The sequence below is a fragment of the Panicum virgatum genome, chromosome 3N, assembly GCF_016808335.1.
Source record: "Panicum virgatum strain AP13 chromosome 3N, P.virgatum_v5, whole genome shotgun sequence".
NCBI lineage: Eukaryota > Viridiplantae > Streptophyta > Magnoliopsida > Poales > Poaceae > Panicum > Panicum virgatum.
In genome coordinates, this window is record NC_053147.1 from 38512607 (window position 1) to 38533090 (window position 20484).

The 20484-nt window shown below is 45.6% G+C and overlaps 1 protein-coding gene across 1 annotated transcript; it reads right to left on the reverse strand.

The window, feature by feature from the left end:
* Positions 1–15879: 15879 nt before the first annotated feature.
* On the reverse strand, positions 15880–16580 carry LOC120668160 (trypsin/subtilisin inhibitor-like). The gene is made up of 2 exons (XM_039948074.1): positions 16389–16580; positions 15880–16212 (listed from the first exon to the last, which is right to left on the reverse strand). The coding sequence occupies exons 1-2, from the start codon at positions 16507–16509 to the stop codon at positions 15965–15967; spliced, it is 369 nt and encodes a 122-aa protein (XP_039804008.1). The 5' UTR covers positions 16510–16580; the 3' UTR covers positions 15880–15964.
* Between the last annotated feature and the right edge of the window lie 3904 nt (positions 16581–20484).

Genomic DNA, 20484 nt, shown 5'->3' on the forward strand with positions numbered 1-20484 from the left:
TGATGACTACAACCACCTTAGGGTCCTCTATTAAAATCTATAAAAGTTTGGTTGTAGATGTATATGTTTATCGTAAACATTGCTGATTTTGAGAGTACACTATGGCACTACCCTTGTAGCTAGAGCTACAACAATCGGCGTTGAAATGAGTACACATCACCATTGATAGCTGCAAGAATTCCCATGGTCGAGCTTATCACCATAACAAAACACTGCTGGTAGATTGTAACATCCCATATTTTTATGGAATGTTATATACTCCAAAAATGTGTTTTTTCAAAAACTTTTTGTGTGGAAGTGTTAATAGCTAGAACAATATACGGTTGGCTTCATTCTCCCTCTCAAATTCTTAGTAAATTAACATCTAGATAATTATAAGGATAATAATGCTAGTATGGACCTTTGGATTTCAATTTGATCTTATTGGATTTACCTTGTTTCAGAATTTATTTGAATAGTTTTTGTTTGAAATTGAGTGGTAATTAAATTGAATTTGATCATTCAAATTAAATGAAGAAGGTAACTAAAACCCTTAACACTAACTACTAACAGACCTAAATTCCTAACCTACTCAGCCCGATACCTACCTATTCTACCCAACCCACCAGCCCACGTAGCGGCCCAACCCACACACCACCACCCAAACCAGCCCAGCTCGCTCACCCCCTCACCCGCGCTCACTGACAACCCTAGCCCACCTATTAGCTGCCCAACTACCTTCCCCTGTTGCCCTTTCCCCTTCTTCCTGACGCTGCCTCGCCCTTCCGCGCGTGCGCAATGGCTTGACCACGGAAGTGGCCGACAAGCGCACAGTTGTTAGAGCCTATCGGCTCCCCTGGCCACGCCGCTCGTCCGTTGCCCGTTGGGACCCGCTGGCACTTCGTCTTGCCTCACCCTGCCTTTCTCATCTGCCCGCACACCCATGCACTCGCCGCACCTCTTTGCCCTGCTCGTGTCATCTACGCCGCCTCGCTCCACGACTACGCAGTGCAACCACCCAGCGCCAAACCCTTGACTGCCCGCGGCTTCATGGTCCTAGCCCCGGGCACACCTGTCGTTTGATGCTGCCACATAGCACCGCGCGTGTCCTGAGCCAGGCCGACCGATCCCCGGCGTCTGTGCTGCCTCCAACCCTAGCGCCTCCCTTATAAAGACCCTACTGCGATTGCTGCTAAACCCTAGCCCCCGGAGCCTTCTTTCCCCAAGCCGCCAACACCACTCAGAAGCAGAGGAGGAAAGAAGAAGTAGAGGAGCAGAGAGAAGTCGTGGAGGAGGACCAAGACCCGAGGAGGAGGAGCACCGTCGTCGCCAGAGCTCGTCACCAAGCCGGCGCTCAGATCATCTTCTTCGACATCCTTGCGCTCCAGTACACTGCATTGCCTCGCCCCGGCAGCGCCTTGTCACTGCGCCGAGTCTGACACCCCCAGGCCCATCGGTAGGACCTCCTCGCCCCTCCACCGCCCTCCTGCTACCCGTCAAGTGCCGATGACCCATCTGTAGTCGACCCTTTAGGTTTCCCCTACCCATTCTTGTGCAGGTACCTCTGCCGCCGTCAAAACCGGTAGAACCGCCGTCACCAGACCTCGCTATTGTCGTCCAAGGCCCTAGCTTCCCAGGCATTCGCGCACTGTTGGCGCCTACCAACGTCACCTAGCGATGACACCCACAGACGCCAATTTGGGACGGCTATATTTCATGAACCACGAATAGATCCGCAAGCGCACGGAATACCGCTGTAGCATTTTATCCGGGAGTATACCGGGGTGTCATTTATATTTCCGCAGGGAAGGCGATGAGTGAGAGAATATATAGATCAGTTGGTGAGCTCTATCTAGATTGGATATCCTCATGCATAAACAGGGGTAAGATAATAACATGGTAGGAGGTAGTGTGACACACACACAAACTACTCTCTTGGATAAAAGAATAAAGGTTACTTTAGGTCGGGAGCAAGGTAAAAGTCAGAGCTCGAGTTAGCTGTTCTAGGCTAGCTATATCTACACTTTTTCATTAGTTAGCTCGTCAAAGATTAAACTACACAACAGGGAGATAACTATCGAAGTAACGGGAGGAGCCCGTACACCCCGGCGACTTTATGTACCTCCTACCCCCCATACCGATCATGGAGGATTACTAAAAGGCACGGATAGGGCTGTCACCACCTGCCGGCTACCTTTATAAACCGTGGGTATAGTTGACATCCAGCAACTCTTAGCTAATCTAGACACCATGTCTACACTAGTAAGATATACTCTAGTGTCCCACGCGGAGCCCCCACCCTTCGGATGGACAGACATCACACTAGAGCAATCATATGAATACTGGAGTAGTTGATAGAGTTCTAAGAACAAAAGACTAACCATCTCCAGCACAGGGTGATTATACAATGCAAGCATTGAATAATAACGGAACCATGACAAGAAGCATATACTCGATAACTCAGAATATACTTCAAGCAGATATCGGTAACCATAGTCTAATTCTATTACAAACGACCGAATATTACAAGAGAGAGCTAGAGATGAACCCATACCAGACTCTCGAGCAACTCCGGCGACTCGATGACTCCTAGACTTCTCCTAAACTCCACTAAGCCTAAAGACTATGCAAGGAATGCAAGAGAGGAAGAGGTGTGTGGTGTGTGTGTGTTCTATTCTCTACCCCCTTCTATTTATAGCAGGGAGCCACTAGCCGCAGCACCCCAAACCGACATTGTGAGCCAACAGGGAAGCGCCACGTGCCTTGGTTGAGGCGGTGGGGCCCACGGGCCTGGCCGGCCGACCAGGTAGGTCGGTCGGCCTACCCGGGCCGCCAACTGCCCTCAACTTCCTGGAGTGGGCTTGTCTTTGTCTCCCCTTGTCCTAAAGTTGAGGCACGGCCTGCCCCAGCTGGGTTTGCTTCAGTTCTTGGGCTTCACTTGGTCCATTTGAGCCTGAATCGGTACTCTGATATTTTCTGTAATTTTGTGTCGGGCCAAAGTGTGCTTGTAACCTGCATATTAGCTTGAAAACACAACTTGCATATTCTAAAAGGTAAAGTGTGATTTAGGAACTTTATTGGATAAGGATGCGTGTAAGAAATGCAAACTCTCATGACTTTCTGATCAAGTTGACACCTGGAAATAGTCGTTAGTGAGCGTCAACAAGATCCCCCAAGCTGTTCTTTGCTCGTCCCGAGCAAAGTAGGACAAATCAGGTTGTTGATCAGAAAATCACTTTAACTCGTACCTTACCTTACTTGTCATGTTATAGTCTGAAGCAAAGAGATTCATCTATAAGCTTAAATAAGTTGGTTAGCATATCTTTGCTCAATTACCTTACTCCCTCATGGGGCTTTTTAGCTGTCTCCTTGTCTTGGGCTGTTGAGAGTTAGAATGGTGTATAAAGCAGTCCTTACTTGTTCATAGATCCTCAATCCATCTGGAGACACTTTTTTTTTGAAAGATTTTTGAAAACATGGCAAAGCTCCAAGATAACTCTCTCGAGGCACTCATCTTATATTTCCTTACCAGGGCAGTGTTTGCCTTTGATCTTCCCTACTACTACAAGCCTTTGTGGAGCTCAAGGTAGGATAAGAACTGAACACACTTGTATTCTATTTATTGTAAAGTCAAAGAGAGGATCCATAGAGAAACAAGTCATGCAATCTCGATCAAAAGGTTCAAGTGTATGAATGGATGGATAGATGGATGAATAAGGCTTACTCCTTGAGGTAATGGCTTTTCTCTCTCGAATCATCCCTCTCTCTCTCTCTCTCTCTCTTTCTGAGACATGGTTACCCCCTTTTTCTCTCTTTTTTTGGGTCATGCTTCTTTGGCATGCCATCTTTTCTCTTCTTTTAGGGCAACCATAATTTGACTTTATTTTATTTTAGGAATGCTCTACGAGAGATATCACCAAGACATGGAGCATTTATAGATGTGAAGTGGATGGTGGTGCTAATTCCCAGTGTAGGAATATAACAAATGGATGGGACGTGTACGTGCTTATGATCGAGAAAGCATGAAGAGCATCTTACTAGGGTCACCCAATTTGACAAAACTCAACAGAATATCAAGCAGCATATGTATAAGGGTTTTTCATGGAATATGACATATGGCTCTGGTAGGACATTGCATATTGCTGGGAAACTTGCCTTTTATTTTTTTTTTAAATTGTCTTTTTTTTCGAAAACAACTCCAGACTTCAAGCATCACTAGAACAAGCTTGCATAACCTTATTTACCATATCTAAACTCACAACAACTTAGACTCGGATCAAGCATATGCAACCCACGGAACTTTCAGGTTTATTGGCAGTATATTTGTATAACCAATGAATATAAACTCAAGAGAACTCTTATTTTCCAACTAGGCACAACAGACATGATAGAGCAAAGCAAAACTCATCCTTTCAAGTTATCAAAAGGGAGTTAAAACATTCTTACCGTGCATCATGGAAAAGGGAAATAAAGCAGTAAATTTTTATTTTGTTTTTGGAAGTTTTTATCAATTTTTATTGAAAGCAAATAAAGGGATATAGTTGACTTAGGGGAGGGAACCTCCCCCAAACTAGCTCTTAGTTTAGGGTCAAAAAGCAGGACCTTTCTCCATACCTGATCAGGTTGAGGTCGTTTCGTCCGTACCTGGAGAAGTAGTAGCGGTCGATGTCGTCTTGTTCTTCTTGTGCCACACCTTGTTGGTCTTCTTTGGTGGCGAGGGCGGCGCAGGAACAGGATCCTCGGATGTTGGATATACGATTTCCAGATCTTTCCATACTGTATTGGTGATGAAATCAGGGATCTTCTGATCATCTTCCACTAGCTCGGTTGGTGGAGTATGAATTTCCCAATCCTCCCAAGCTGGCTTGGAAGAGGGATGATAGTCTTGATCATCCAAACCGAGCTCTGCCCATAGCCCTTATTTCTTACTATCCTCATGAATCAGGAATACCTCTTTCTTGTTTTGGAATTTAAATTTTATGGTCTTTCCCATGATACGGAGGCTGATTCTTCCTCTCCCCACATCAATTCTGGCATTTGTATCCTTGAGGAATGGTCACCCAAGTATGAGCGGAATTCCAAGATCTCCTTCCATATCAAGGACCACGAAGTCCACCAATATGTAGGTATTCTTGACTTTGACCATTAACCTTTCCCCAACTCCTTCGGGATATCTTATCGTGGAATCTGCCAGCTGAACATACATAGTGGTAGGGAAAATTAATGGATAGCCTAGCTTCTCGAAAGTCACCTTGGGCATGATGTTGACGCTGGCTCCAAGGTCACAAAGGGCGTGATCAAATTCATAATCAGAGATTGAGCAGCTGATCACTGGGGTTCCAGGATCTTCTCTTATTGTGGCTGCTAGCTCGCCCCACACACCTCTTCTTGGGCGTGTGAGCTTCTCTGCATAGCTGAGGGGTGTCCTGCTAAGGGGCTCTTTCCACATAGCATTGATAACATTCACGCTTTCTAGAGTAGGCTCGGGTTGCCTCGGAATCTTCCCTAGTTCAGCAGCAGGTGTAGCAGCAGCTAGTTGAGCCAATTGAGTTATTAGCGCCTTATTGAAACTCAGCTGGTTCTTCATAGTCGTGGAGAATCCGTCCATCTTGGCATGGATAGTCTCCATAGATTTGTCCATAGCGGCCAACTACTTCTGAAGGGACTCATTGATCTTCGCTTGGCCGTAGACAAGATCTCTCAAGGTAGGCTGATTAGGACCAAAAGAATTCGAATTCCCATTACCTCCTTGGTAATATGGGCGTGGTTGATTCCACCCCTGACCGCCTTTTGGACGAAACCCATTGCTGCCATTGAGGAATAGAGCTTCTTCTTGGGTTTCTGGGCAATTGTTGCCCGAATGTCCAACATTCCCACAGACCTCGCATGTCATGCGAGTTTTCAAGACTTGAAGTGTTTGCATCTGAGCCTTATCTTGGGAATAATCCTCAAACTTCTTGAGGAGGAGATCAATCTTCATAGCGAGCATGTCGGTCTCCTTCGATGGAGTGCATACCTCGCTGGCGCGGTTGGAGGCGATCATCGCTCCAACCTTGGTTGGAAACCATCTTCTTGATCAATGATGTGGCTCTTTCAATGGTCAGCGAGAAGAAAGCTCCACCCGCAGCGGCATCCACATGATCACGGGATGACTGTGTCAAACCATTATAGAAGTTCTGTAGAATGAGCCAATTATCCGTTCCATGGTGTGGACACGCTAGAATGTACTCCTGAAGCCTCTCCCAAGCTTCTGGAATTGACTCATTTGATGCCTACTGGAAGTTCGAAATCCGACCACAAAGAGCATTGGTTTTGCCCGTCGGGAAGAACTTCGAGAGGAATGCCTTGGCACATTTGTCCCAAGTATCCACAGCAGCCTTGTTAGCATAAATTCATTGCTTTGCTCTCCCCAAGAGAGAAAACATTAACAGACGGAGCTGGATTGCATCTTGCGATACACCCTTGATAACAAAAGTACTGCAGAGCTCCAGGAACTGCTGGAGATGAGCGCTGGCATCCTCATTGGCCCTGCCACAGAATAGGCTGGCCTGCACCATCGTAATGAGACCCGTCCTGATCTCGAAATTTTCTCCTCGGGTCCGGTCGGGACCTGGCTAGCAGACGGAGCAGAGTAATCACGGAGTGTCTTCTGGGCCATAGCTCTAGGAGCTGACAACGATGCGATGACTGGATCAACTGCCGAGAGTGATCTGCGAAGTGATACGAGACGAACTCGCGTCCTCCTCAAAAGTGACTCTGGATCGGAATGAAAGTTTTGCGAAAAGTCGAAATCGGTCATACACTACCCTGTTTTCATATCAACAAAGACAAGAAAACAAAGCCAAGTTAGCCTGTTTAGCAAGCGAATACCAATTTTGATTTTGTTCACAACTTTGTCTATATATTTTACTCTACGCCTTCCCCGGCAACGGCGCCAAAAATGCTTGTGTTGGTATTTTGTAACGTCACGAATAAAATCCGCAAGCGCACGGATACCGCTGTAGCTTTCACCCAAGAGTATTCCAGGGTATCGTATCCACTAGGAAATGTGAGTACACTACCTACGGGTTTAGGCTGTCCAAGGACACACACGGTGGTGTAGGAGGATAGGAAAGAGAGGACTTTCTAAGATCTAGAATCTATATTTAGAAGAAGAGATCACGTCGCTGTTATACTTCGAGCTAAAGGTATCAACCGGCTTATACAAGCCGATAGTTCCAATATGTGCTCTATCCAATATCCGAACATGGAGGATTACTAAATGGCTCGAACAAGGCTATCACCACCTGCCGGCTACCTCTACAAACCATGGGACTATCAGACAACTGAGTGGTATCGTCCAGCCTAGACACCACGTCTACGCCTTTCCCTACTAACTCTAGAGGTGTACAGGGTTATCCTTTTCTATCCGGAGCCCAACTCTAGAGTCAAATGCTACTCGCTAGCATACACATCAACTAATATAAGGCAGAGATGATAACTTACGATCTAAAGTCTAATTCTAAATAAGCAAAGAAAGTCTCGAACACTTACAACCGAATAAGCATCCGTCGAGGTACAAGCGGAGAAGAGCACCGACAAGCCCGGCACATCCCCTAACTATCTCCCTCACTCTCATAGAGGTACAATTTGGAGAAGAGCGCCATTGTCGGCGCCCCTCCTGAGTACCTCAAGTCCTATCTCCTACTAAACACAAGCTAGAGAGGCTCTACACTTGGAGGTGAGTGATGTGTTGTGTGTTGTGTGTCTTCACTTGAGCCCCCTCCCTTTGTATTTATAGGAGGGAGCCACCCTGGGAGTGCAGCCAATCCTCCTCAAACTGCCTTCTAGAGCCAATAGGGAAGTGACACGTGGAAGCTGGAGGCGAGAGGGCCCAGTGCCAGGTCGGCGGACCTCTTGGTCGGCCGACCTCTGGCCACCGCCTTTCGCCCACAATTTTGGACACGTGACCAATGAGTGGGCCCTTAGGTCGGTTCTTGGTGACTTGGCGCGAAACTATGTCGGTTGCATGCCCTGGTGGGTCCATGGATCTTCTTGATCGCGTCTGAATGGTCGAGGAGGAATTGCTTTGGATCGATGACATGTCACGCGTGTGGGCTGAGTTTCCCACTCATGTGCAGCTGCCAAGTGGGCCCTTTTGGCCTTTGGGCTTGCTTGTGCTTGGCCCAAGAATTTATGCCTTGGATATTATGCTTGTCACATGCAGTTTTGACCCAAATTCACCTGCACACATTCTCAGACCAGCATCTGTGGTATTCGTCAAATAATCATCCTATGCTAACATTTATTCCTTCTGATGCTCGCCTTTTGCACGATAGTTGACGGTCAAAATAGGACGTTAGTGACCGTCAACAAGATCCCCCACACTTAGTTCTTTGCTCGTCCTCGAGTAAAGGTAAGAACTAAGGCGGACCCGACTTCATATGATATGACACCTGCATACAAATTATTCTAAGCCTTACCTTTGCCTGTGAATTTTGATGTGTCAACCATAAATGTTTGGGAAGTTGAAGAGCGAAACGGTATTGACTTTAGTCTCCTCCACTTTCCTGTCATATGTCTGGGGTTTTGAAAATATTTTTGCAAAGACCAACCATAGCTTTTACTTCTCCATAGGATCTCTCATGTCGCTCACTGTGTATATATATCCTCACCAAGGCATTGCTTGTTTTCATCCTACTTCTAAAGATGGCTTATGTGGAGCTCATGGTAGGGAAATGGAAGCATGCACTTGTGTCACATATATTGCAAAATCAAACAACGGATCCATGGAGATAACAAATCAAACAAGCTGATCAAGATTGTGCACATATGTGGAAGGTGGATGATGGAATGAAATACTCCTTTTATGAATCTCTCTCTCCTTTATTTGGATAACATGAGGACATGGCTATATATATATCTTTTTTTTTCTTCTCTTTCTTTCTTCATGGACATTGATGTGTCCATTTTTTTCCTTTTTTTTGGGTCATGCTTCTTGGGCATGCCATCTTTTCTCTCTCTTTTTTTTTGATAGCCTATGCCTCATTTGAAAGATACTAGAGAGAGAGAGATTATTCAACATGGAGTTTTATTTTGTGGATGGATGGAATGGCATAACTGACTTCTAGTGTAGAAGTTCAGCTGGTGGAGTGCACATGATCTTGATCAAACAAGTGTGAAAGATATCTCACTAGGGTCACAAAGTTTGAAGAAGCTCAAAGCAACAACAAGGCACATATGTGTAAAGGTTTGTATCATGAAGATCGACATATGGCTTTGGTAGGACAAACACGTGGAGTTGTAAAGCTATGGAGGTTTTCTTTTTGATAAAAATTTCCCTAACACATAAGCAGATAAAGCAAGGATTCTTCCATCAAACCATATCTAACTAGTCAATAACTTAACAATTATGGGTTCCCTAATAATATGACTCACAAGCTCAGGTTTAGCAAAGAATAAAAAGTATGCAAGCCAATCATTGAGAAGCATAGAACCAGAGGATATCCTTGAGTTTAATTTTAATGATTAAGCAATGACTTCCATTTAAACTCATAGGTTGAGGAGAGTGAGGGTTAGAGTGTGCAAACCATCGCGATGAAGAACGAATGGTGGTAGTTCCAGTTAACCTTGCTAGCACCGATTCGTCTTGGCCTTTTGCATGCTGGTTCGTTCAGTGTTGTGTACGTGTTGTGGGAGATCTCGAGTGTATATGCATGAAAGTTCCAAGAGATCTCCCCCAAACTTCTCCTTGTACCTGGTGCTTATTCAAAAACAAAAATGTGGAAACAAACTAATAGCTCTACCGATTTTAAGAACCAGGGAGCTCCTAAAATTTATTTGAAACTAAATTTTTAATCTCACCAAGATACTTACTCAAGCAAGGCTGGATCAAGGTTGCATCCGCATGAGTATGTTGTGCAACATTAATCCAAAACCTTGGCTTACCTTTCCATTTGAATTCAGCTCGCTGACTCACCCAATTGGATTTGATTTTTCTGCAGGGGTTAGTCCATATATGCAATCAACATCTATACAAGTATTAACTCCAAGAACGTCAATCAATATAGACACGAGGTCTAGTTGACTGAAGAGGACATTTTGACCCAAACACCATGCCTGATTTAAAAAGCCTATGAATGTATGTTGCAATCATACATTCAAACTAGAGCATACGAGAACAGATAAAGGGATCACCAAGCATGATTGAGCATTATTCGAAGAGAGATAGGCATGAGTTTGTACCTAGTGATCCTCGGGCGACCTCCCGGCAAGGCTTTGTTTAATGTCAAAAGCAGGACATTGAGAGTACTTACCACGGCATCTTGTTGATGGAGATAATATTGTCACCATGGCAACTCCTCCCTTTTTTTCATTTTTTCTTTTATGGAGCAAGGAGCGAGGATGTACACCAATTCCAAAACAAGATATGAATTGAGAAAAGAGCTTACTTTGGGGTACTCACATACCTCCCCCACACTTGGAGTTTGCAAAACATCAAGTGTATGGAGTTCAAGTCTCCTTCTATAGTTGTTCCTTCATTAAGGCATATCGAGGTGTTGTAGTCGGTGTAGCTCACATGTTTATAGGCGTTGTCTACCAATCATTCTCTTTGATCTTCCCCTGGAATGGTTAGCAACCAAAAATACCCAAAGGAAAACTATATCCTAGAACATGCTCTTGCTTTTTATTGAAAGGGAAATACAGAAGTAAATAAAAGATAGTAGTCCGGGCTATCTCCTGGCAGTGCTTTGTTTTTGGTCATAAGCTCGACTATGATAACTCTTGTAGCCATCATTGGTGATGGGTCATTGTTTCACCACCAATTATTGAAACTAGCTACAAGGTTAGTGCCACGGTGCACGCACGAAATCTGCAATGTTTACGATAAACATATACATCTACAACCAACCTTCTGAAAATTTTGCAAAAGAGGACCTTGAGTTGGTTGTAGTCCTCGTGTGTGCACGGTGCACTAAGAATGCCTGACTCTGGAGTTGCATTGAATGAGCATGGTTTACATGGTATGTCAAAAGTAAAATTCCCATGCTCATTTGAGGAATCCTTTTCATTGGACTCCAGAGTCGGCCCCTCACAAAATTCCTTGGCCCATGATTTCTCCATCTCAGGAGATTCATTGTGAAAGATCATAGTTGTACCTCGATCAAGGTCGAGAACAACCAATTCTAGGTCATCGGGAAGAGGCTCAAACTCGATCAAGGGTGATGATGGACGTTCTTCTTCACAAAAGTGAAGGCTATCTTCCGAGTCGTATTCTTCAGAGGATTCTAGAACTCCCAAGAGAACAGGCTTGGATGATATGAATGGAGATGTATGCATCATCTCCTTGAGTGGGTTTCGCTCGGGAAGTGGCTTGGCCAGAAGATTTTCTAGATAAGGAGTAGCAGTGGCTGAGCCGGTTTCCCTAAGCTTTTCATCTAGGATCCCATGAGATGCCAGAAGTTTTTCTAGTGGGAGGCCTAGGTGAAGATCAAAATCGAGGATATCATCGATATAAAAATCTAAATGCACCTCGAGTTTGTCTATTGTGATAGGCACGTCCCTTGCAATCCCCCGACATTCAAAGTATAGTCCGGATGGACTTTTAAAGTACTTGTCAGTTGGGGTTAGAGGCTTGTTACCCACAAGAGTATCCAAAAGGCACTCGGGTAAGATGCAAACCTCAGCAGCAGGGTCATGAAGAGCTTCTATGATTTTTCCCTTCATAGAACAAGTGATGGTTGCAGAGGTTGGGCTAATCCGAATCACTTCGGAAGCACGCTTTGCCTCCTTTGACCAATCAATTGCGGCCTTTGGGCTGCTTGTGCTTGGCCCAAGAATTTATGCCTTGGATAATATGCTTGTCACATGTAGTTTTGGCCCAAATTCACCTGCACACATTCTCAGACCAACATTTGTGGAATTTGTCAAATAATCATCCTATGCTAACATTTATTCCTTCTGATGCTCGACTTTTGCACGATAGTTGACGGTCAAAATAGGACGTTAGTGACCGTCAACAGCTTGTTGGCGCCTACCAACGTCACCTAGCGATGACGCCCGCAGACGCCAATTTGGGACTGCAGTATTTCATGATCCACGAATAGATCCGCAAGCGCACAGAATACTGCTGTACATTTTACCCGAGAGTATACCGGGGTGTCAGAAGGCGATGAGTGAGAGAATATATAGATCAGTTGGTGTGCTCTATCTAGATTGGATATTCTCATGCATAAACAGGGGTAAGATAATAACATGGTAGGAGGTAGTGTGACACACACACAAACTACTCTCTTGGATAAAAGAATAAAGGTTACTTTAGGCCGGGAGCACGGTAAAAGTGAGAGCTCGAGTCAGCTGTGCTAGGCTAGCTATATCTACACTTTCTCATTAGTTAGCTCATCAGAGATTAAACTACACAACAGGGAGATCGCTATCGAAGTAACGAGAGGAGCCCGTACACCCCGGCGACTTTATGTATCTCCTACCCCCATACCGAATGTGGAGGATTTCTAAAAGGCACGGACAGGGCTGTCACCACCTGCCGGCTACCTTTACAAACCGTGGGTATAGTTGACATCCAGCAACTCTTAGCTAGTCTAGACACCATGTCTACACTAGTAAGGGATACTCTAGTGTCCCGCGCGGAGCCCCCACCCTCCGGATGGACAGACATCACACTAGAGCAATCATATGAATACTGGTGCAGTTGATAGAGTTCTAAGAACAAAAGACTAACCATCTCCAGCACAGGGCGATCATGCAATGCAAGCATTGAATAATAACACAACCATGATAAGAAGCATATACTCGATAACTCAGAATATACTTCAAGCAGATATGAGTAACCATAGTCTAATTCTATTACAAACGACCGAATATTACAAGAGAGAGCTAGAGATGAACCCATACCAGACTGTCGAGCAACTCCGCCGACTCGATGACTCCTAGACTTATCCTAAACTCCACTAAGCCTAAAGACTATGCAAGGAATGCAAGAGAGGAAGATGTGTGTGTGTGTTCTATTCTCTAGCCCCCCTTCTATTTATAGTAGGGAGCCACTAGCCGCACCATCCCAAACCGATATTGTCAGCCAACAAGGAAGCGCCACGTGCCTGGTCGGCCGACTAGGTAGGTCGGTCGGCCTACCCGGGCCGCCAACCGCCCCCAACTTCCTGGAGTGGGCTTGTCTTGGTCTCCCCTTGTGCAAAAGTTGAGGCACGGCCTGCCCTAGCTGGGTTTGCTTCAGTTCTTGGGCTTCACTTGGTCCATTTGAGCCTGAATCGGTACTCTGCTATTTTCTGTGATTTTGTGTCGGGCCAAAGTGTGCTTGTAACCTGCATATTAGCTTGAAAACACAACTTGCATATTCTAAAGGGTAAAGTATGATTTAGGAACTTTATTGGATAAGGATGCATGTAAGAAATGCAAACTCTCATGATTTTCTGATCAAGTTGACACCTGGAAATGGTTGTTAGTGAGCGTCAACACGCGTGTGCTCAAACCCCAACCGGCAGAGCCAAGGGCCATGCTTTTGTCAAGGCCGAGCCGTGACCCTGAATCATCGCAGCTGTCCCAAGCCTTTGACTCGTGCCTTGATCTCCGCCGCAGCGGCCTCGGAATTAAGGGTGCTCACGTGCCTGACCTCACCATCACCGCTTCTGGCCTTGCCACGGGCGATGACCGCGCACCCGAGCTTTACCATGCACATGCTAGCGTGTGTGCACCCCCTCACCGGTGCTCAAGGCCGGGCTTTTGCCTCGCCTTGCTCCAAGCCAAGCCACCGCCCTACCCTTGTCTTGCTGCCGTACCACCCAGGGCTCACCTCCATCACAACGTCGTGGCATGGCATGCGCGAGCACCTCTACAAAATTTCGCTGCATGTTCTGTGTGCACCCAGCCGCTGCACACCTCAACCACACACCAGCCACATGCACGTCCATGCACAAGTCGAGCCACACCGGATCTGGGAGGAGTCACAACAGATCCAGCCACCACTGACATGGGGTGACATGCCGTCAAAGAGGAGCTGAGCCGCTGCCATGTGGGTCCGCTCCGTCGGCCAGAGGGGGAAAGGAGAGAAGAAAAGAAGTAAAGAAGAGGAGAAGTGGGCCATGGCCCAGTAACACCGTCGAGCCAAGTCGGACTTCTTGGCCTAACACCGAGCCACCCTTTTTCTTTCTCTCGAAAACACGACTAACACGTGGTCTCCTTTGACCGCTGACCATGGACCCATTGACCCGTTAACATTTACCAAGTCAACATTATTGTCAGCATGGACCATGCTGACGTCAACAAGCCCTGCCACTGGGTCCTCTCGTCTCTAGCTTGCACGTGTTGCTTCCCCATTGGCTCTAGATGGCGGTTTCGGGCGCCTCAGGTTCCTTGCCGACCAAAGCACCCTGGTTCCCTCCTATAATTACTAGAGAAGGGGGTGAAAATGGAGACACACAACACATCAACTCTTCACTCTCTTTCGGGAGTTTGGAGTTCTCCTTGGAGGTGTAGTTCTGCCTAGGTTGAGCTTAGAAATTAGTGGAAGAGTGAGGAGAAGTCGGGGAGACAACAGGTTTTCTGGTGCTCAGCCCAATTCTTTTCCTAGAGTGGGCAAACCTGAATTTTCTTACTAGAATGCAACGAAATTACAAAAGTTTGAATAAACCTTTGTTGATAAATTAGATCGGTCAGATTTACGGCGAATTATTCCTAGCTCTATATAACAAATAACGCGGCTCCTCGTGGGAGCAGAGTGCTTTCACATTTTTACATAGGTATTCCCGCGACCCAACGTCTAAGATTGCATCTAGATGGTGAAATTCCAACTCATCTTCATGATCAGCCAGTCCATCTCCATGCTGCCACTACTACAAAAAAAACATTAACTGCAGCCTTTAAAAATGGCCTTAGAGGCGGGCACGATTTGTAACCGCCTCAATTAATGCCGATCATTAACCGAGGTGGTCATTTTTATTAACTGAGGTGGTTGTCAAAAACTGTCGCACAAAATCGATTAACCGAGGTGGGCACATTAAAATATCTGCCAGGGTTAATCATTATTAACTGAGCCGGTCATCTTACGACAAAAGTCTCAGTTAATATATTAACTGAGGTGGTCATACTATATGGCCCGCCTCGGAAAAAGAACGAGGCCCACTCGGCCCAGGCTAGACCCTAGAACCATCTTCATATATATAGGGAAGTTAGGGTTACAGCCGGCCACCAGTTGCTCCCCCTTCTCCCTCCCCTCTCTTCATCAGCACTCCCTCCCCTCCCCTCCCTCCACCGGCGCCGTGCAGGGCCTACGGGGAGCAGCTGGATCCGGCGTCACGTGGGGAGCGGCTCGATCCGGCCTAAGCGGCGGCACACTCATCCACCGGTGGCGGCGCGAGCGACCCCGAGCTCGCGGCGGCCCCGGCCGGCGCGACGCGGCGATCTCGACTGCGCGGTGGGCTCTGGGGCGGAGGGCGGCGGCCCTGGCCGAGCGGTGCCGTGCGCTCCGGGGCAGCGGGTGGCAGGAGGCAGCCGGAGCTCAGATGGGCTTTGGTGGGCCCGTGATGGGCTTCGCCGGGCTCGTCACGGATTTTTTTATTTTTTTATTCATTAACTGAGGCGGGCACACAACCGCCTCAGAAAATAGGTCATTTTCTGTGACCTTTGCTCTGTGGTGGTTGCGAAAACCGCCTCTGTTAATCGGTTTTGCCCGCCTCTGTTAAATTTTGTGTAGTAGTGTGCTCACTCTTATAATTTCAGAGAAGCTATGTAAAGGGCAACCTTGCTCTATGGAAGCTGCAAGTCCTGCCACCCATCCGAGTCCCAATTGTAGGGGTATGGTAATTTCTGAGCAAGAGCATTGACCTAGCTGACTTTTTGTTCATCTCACGGTATCGCCATACGTATAGCCCAGGAAAAACAGGAAAGATGTATGAAGAAGTTCAACATCTTATTAGCAAATTCGTTGAGTTACCATTTGCATTGCCATGTACGGCCAGACGGGCACACACTAATTCTAGCCGACTTTTGGCACCTTGACGACCCCTTCACCGCCGGAGGACAGATCTCCGAGCACCACAACCACGCGGTTGCAGCAGAAGTTGCCGTCGCCGGCCGCCCCGAGCACATCCCTCTTGTTGTCGAGAGCATGCGCGAGCACATCTGAGATCAAGTAGACGACGTCCGTCACCTGCGGGTTGTCGCGCCGTATGACCAAGTACGCGGTGTCCTGGTCCTTCCCGACGAGCTCCGGCCAGCTTTGCTCTGCAACAGCGATCCATGGTCAGGACAACCAGATCAGCAACTGCTCAATCTCAGAAACGTAAGAAACCATCAGATACAAAGTCATAAACAGAGTTTTGGGAATGAATAGAACAAATCGAAGAGGCCCCATGAAACAAATCGTCCGAAGAAAGGGGGAAGTTAGAGTGAATACTGACTTCCTTGGCAAGGCGGAGGTGTGCAAGAAGTTGGAGCACCGGTGGCCGCTTTACAAGTGACTGTCAGGAGAAGGAAGAGAATCGGCAGCGATAGGACGGAAGCCGGTGAAGTTTTCGACATTTTCGCCGTACTGCTTCCTCTCTCCTGCTAGTTTCTACAAGGGCAGGATGCGTCGGGTGGGACTTATTGAGCCATAAATAAGTGTGTAATCAAAGCAAATGGATCTGGTTGGTACATGTCTTCATGGTACTGTTATCAGTTACGGGTAAAACATGGCTTGTGTGACACGTGCTGGCCATCCATAATTCGTAACGTTCACGTTGACTAGCTGCTAAATTATAAGTGTGACTGCATGCTATCTCGTGTAGGATCGCTATAAAAATTGGACAAGTTCAATGTAGGTGGATTTGGTCATTTGCCAAGGTATGTTATTACTCTTTCCTTCATTTGGCGAGGTATTAAAAATCAGAGGACTTGTTAATCCTCACAAAACGGATAAAAGAGGATAATTTCTAAAAAATCTAAATAAACTCTAATAACAATGGATGATAATAAAGAACAAAAAATTGGACCATTCTTCTAGTAAAAAGTAAATGTTTCACTCATTTTTTATGCAAAACAGGTTTGTCACATTGTTTGGCTGCTATTTAAAAATCCATACTGAATGGGGCCTAATTATTCTATCATTTTTGCTATATTATTTATACTTTCCGAAAGCAATCGAACGCCTGTAGCCTAAGAGGGGGAGGGTGAATTAGGCAACTTAAAATCTTAACTTAGGGCTTCAACTAGTTTGCACAATATTTAAACTAAAACATTCAATCTAAATGTGTGCATCTATAGTTCATCTTGTGCGAAACCCTCATCCTAAAAGAGTTTTACAACATATAGCCAATCTGAGCAAGATATTGCACTACAAATATAAAGTCACACAAGTTGCAAGTATGAAATGAAGAAATATAAAGAGGAGATGTAAGGAAGCAAACTCTCGATACGAAGATTTATCCCGTGGTATCGGTAGGCACTAAGCCACCACTAGTCCATATTGTTGAAGCACTTTATCGAGAGTATTGCTTCTCGGGCACCAAGTCTCTTTCAGAACTCTTCTTAACTTGCCACCAAGGCTTGCCAAGTCACCATGGTCATCTTGGCCCCGGTTTCCACTAAGGAGCTTCTCCATGAAGGATAGGGGTCTCCACGTCCCCTGCACAAAGATGTCGACGCCGCTCGACGCTAAGTCGGAGGGTCGAAGACGTGTCGGCGAGCCACCAAGATACCAAGGATGGCCGGTGCATCAAGGTACAAGCTTGAGCAGCTCTCAAGCACAAGGCACACAACTTTGCTCTCACACTCAGACTTGAGCTAGCATAGCACTCTCACTCATAAAGCTTGTGCTAAACCTAAGGATTTGATCAACTTGCTCTTTGGATGGCTTGAAGATGTTCTTCAATGTGTATAGGGTCTCTCTGAACTCCAACCAGCTTCAATTGCTCGGGGTGAGGCATATATATAGCCCTCCAACTCGAATTAGTTGTTTGTGGTCTTTGTCCATTTTCTGCGTAGGGCATCGGAAGATCCGATGGGCGGCATAACCGGTCACACTATGCCTAAATAATAGCCATTGGACAACTGACACAGTGGCAGGCTCGTGTCATTGCTCCAATGCTTTACTCCGATGGGGTGTCGGATAAACTGGTGCTGAAGTTCTTTCACCTTGGCTCCCTGCAATGCTGACGTCATTGCTCCGATGCTCCGATGCTTTGCTTCGATGCACCTTCGGTTGAACCGGTGTTGAAGGCTTTTCCTCCGGTGCCCTGACAAGCTCTCTGGACAATGCCCCAGTGCTTACTCCGATGGTACCGTCGGATAAACCAGTCGTACTTTGGTTTTACACTTGACTTCCAATCACACAGTAAATTAGCCCGGTACTAGTGAGTTGGTTATTCCAGAGCAACTAATTTTTCTTGGTTCCTTCTTGTGCTTATCAAACTCCACTTGTTTCCTTCTAACCTTTCACTATGATTTGGATATCTTTACAGCGAATTGGACATCTCGGATATCGTTTGGACTTCATCCATGCACTACTACATAAATGTTTTGTAGGGACACCCTTTTTTTTCAGGTGCGGGTGCAAATGCACCCTGCTCCTACAACAGGAGCTGGGTACTGTAGCATTCACCCGCCCCTAAAAATAGGGCTCATTTACAGGGTCGGGTGGTGGCGCCACCCGCCCCTAAAGAATAAATTTCCAGGGATGGGTGATGGCATCAGCCGCCCCTGAAAATAGTCCTATTTTCAGGGGCGGCTGATGCCACCACCCGCCCCTGGAAAACCATTTATAGGGGTGGGTGATAAGGCCACCCACTCCTGAAAAGTGTCATAAATATCTAGGCGCATCCTCTTCCTCCTCTCGATAGAACAGTGCACTCTCGGGGGAGGTGCTGTCCAAAAATTGCATGAATCATAAGTAGGGGAAGGAAGGTTTTAAAATCGATTTCCTTGGAGTTGGAGGCTCTAGGAGGTAAGTAGCACCTAATTCTACTTTTTTCTAAGCTTTTGGGTTAATTTTAATGCTCAAATTGTTCTCTCATTGTCGTGAAGGTGTTACCAATTATATCCTGCAATGGAAATGGAATGCAAATATCAGAAACTGCTTCGCACAATCAAAGAAACTATCATAATTCTTTAAATTAACAAAATTCACATACTATATCATGTAGATTTTCTTGTGAAAGAGTCTTACAGAGACTAACAATATCATGTTGATTCTGTCGAAGTGCTTTGATTTTGAACCATGACATGGAATCAGATAACCATAATTCTCAAGTTCCAAAAGGCAGGCTTCTATGGCACTTCTTTCATCAGTCATCTTAACTGGTGATTGTTTCCCACTAGCCACTATTGGAATCATGGTACCTAGATCTTGTCTTGATGGTATCTCGAAAGAGATTGTCATTTTCTTGAATTATTGGCGTTATGTGGTTACCACCCGAAGAGGTGTACCACCTAGGTATTGTAGTACCTCAGTAAGCCATTTAAACATATTGATATGCTGCATTAGAGCAAATGTAACATTCATAAGTATTAAGCATTCTTATTAATCAGATAAAAAAAGAATCATAAACAAAAGATGATTCTTACTATGCTTGGAGCTGGACTGTTCTGCTGAGAACATCGCCTTGGTCTAGTCCTGTTGACTCTGCTAAAAGTGATGCCAGGATTATGAGCCTGGGGCAAGGGGTAATCCTAATGTGGCAAACCATGACCAAAGCCACCACTTGCCATATATAAGTGCTGCCCTTCCTAGAAACATGTGTATTTATTGAAAAAGCGTCAATATATACATCATTAGAGTGAAAATATGTACAAAATTATATAACATCAATATATACATGAGTTCATTTATTGAAAATGCAACAAAAATTCACTTAATCACATTTTTTCAAAATTAAAATGCAACAAAATTACTATATATACATCAATATATATGCATCATTGTATATACATCAGTATATAAATCACTAACTAAATTACTAAATCACTAACTAAGTATGTTTGCATTGGAATGGAAAGAATAACACAAAAAGAAGATAATACCTGGTCAATGGAGGCGTGGGGAGGCACGGGAGGTGGCAGCGGCGGTGGTGCCGTGCACAGGGAGGAGAGGACGGCGGCGGCGAGATCTAATGTTGGCAGGACTGTCGGCGTTCGTGAGCGAGCTGAGGCTTGTACATATAAATAGGAGTATTTTGTAGGGGCAGGTGGTGGCATCACCCGCCTCTACAAATATTTACTAGGGGTGGGTGGTGGTATCACCCGCTCCTACAAACATTTACGAGGGGCTGGCAACGCCACCACCCGCCCCTGATAATATGATTCTTGGGGCGGGTGGTGGCGTCACCCGCCCTTAGTAATAATTTTCAATTTACTTCATAAAAATTAATTAATTTCAAAAAAAAATAGCAAAACTTATTTAAAAAACTTGAAAATTTAACCCTATCATTGTTATGACTAGTAGAACAAGAAAAAATATGAAAATTGTATCCCAGTGTATATTTTACTTGAGGGTGTGAAAATATTAAAGTATAGGCTTAT

What these genes read in the sequence shown, in the direction of transcription:
- LOC120668160 (XM_039948074.1), bottom strand. Translation starts at nt 16,509, where the DNA reads ATGTCGAAAACTTCACCGGCTTCCGTCCTATCGCTGCCGATTCTCTTC. An exon ending in ACCTCCGCCTTGCCAAGGAA is followed by an intron (nt 16,213 to 16,388) that starts GTCAGTATTCAC and finishes TCGCTGTTGCAG; the next exon opens with AGCAAAGCTGGCCGGAGCTC.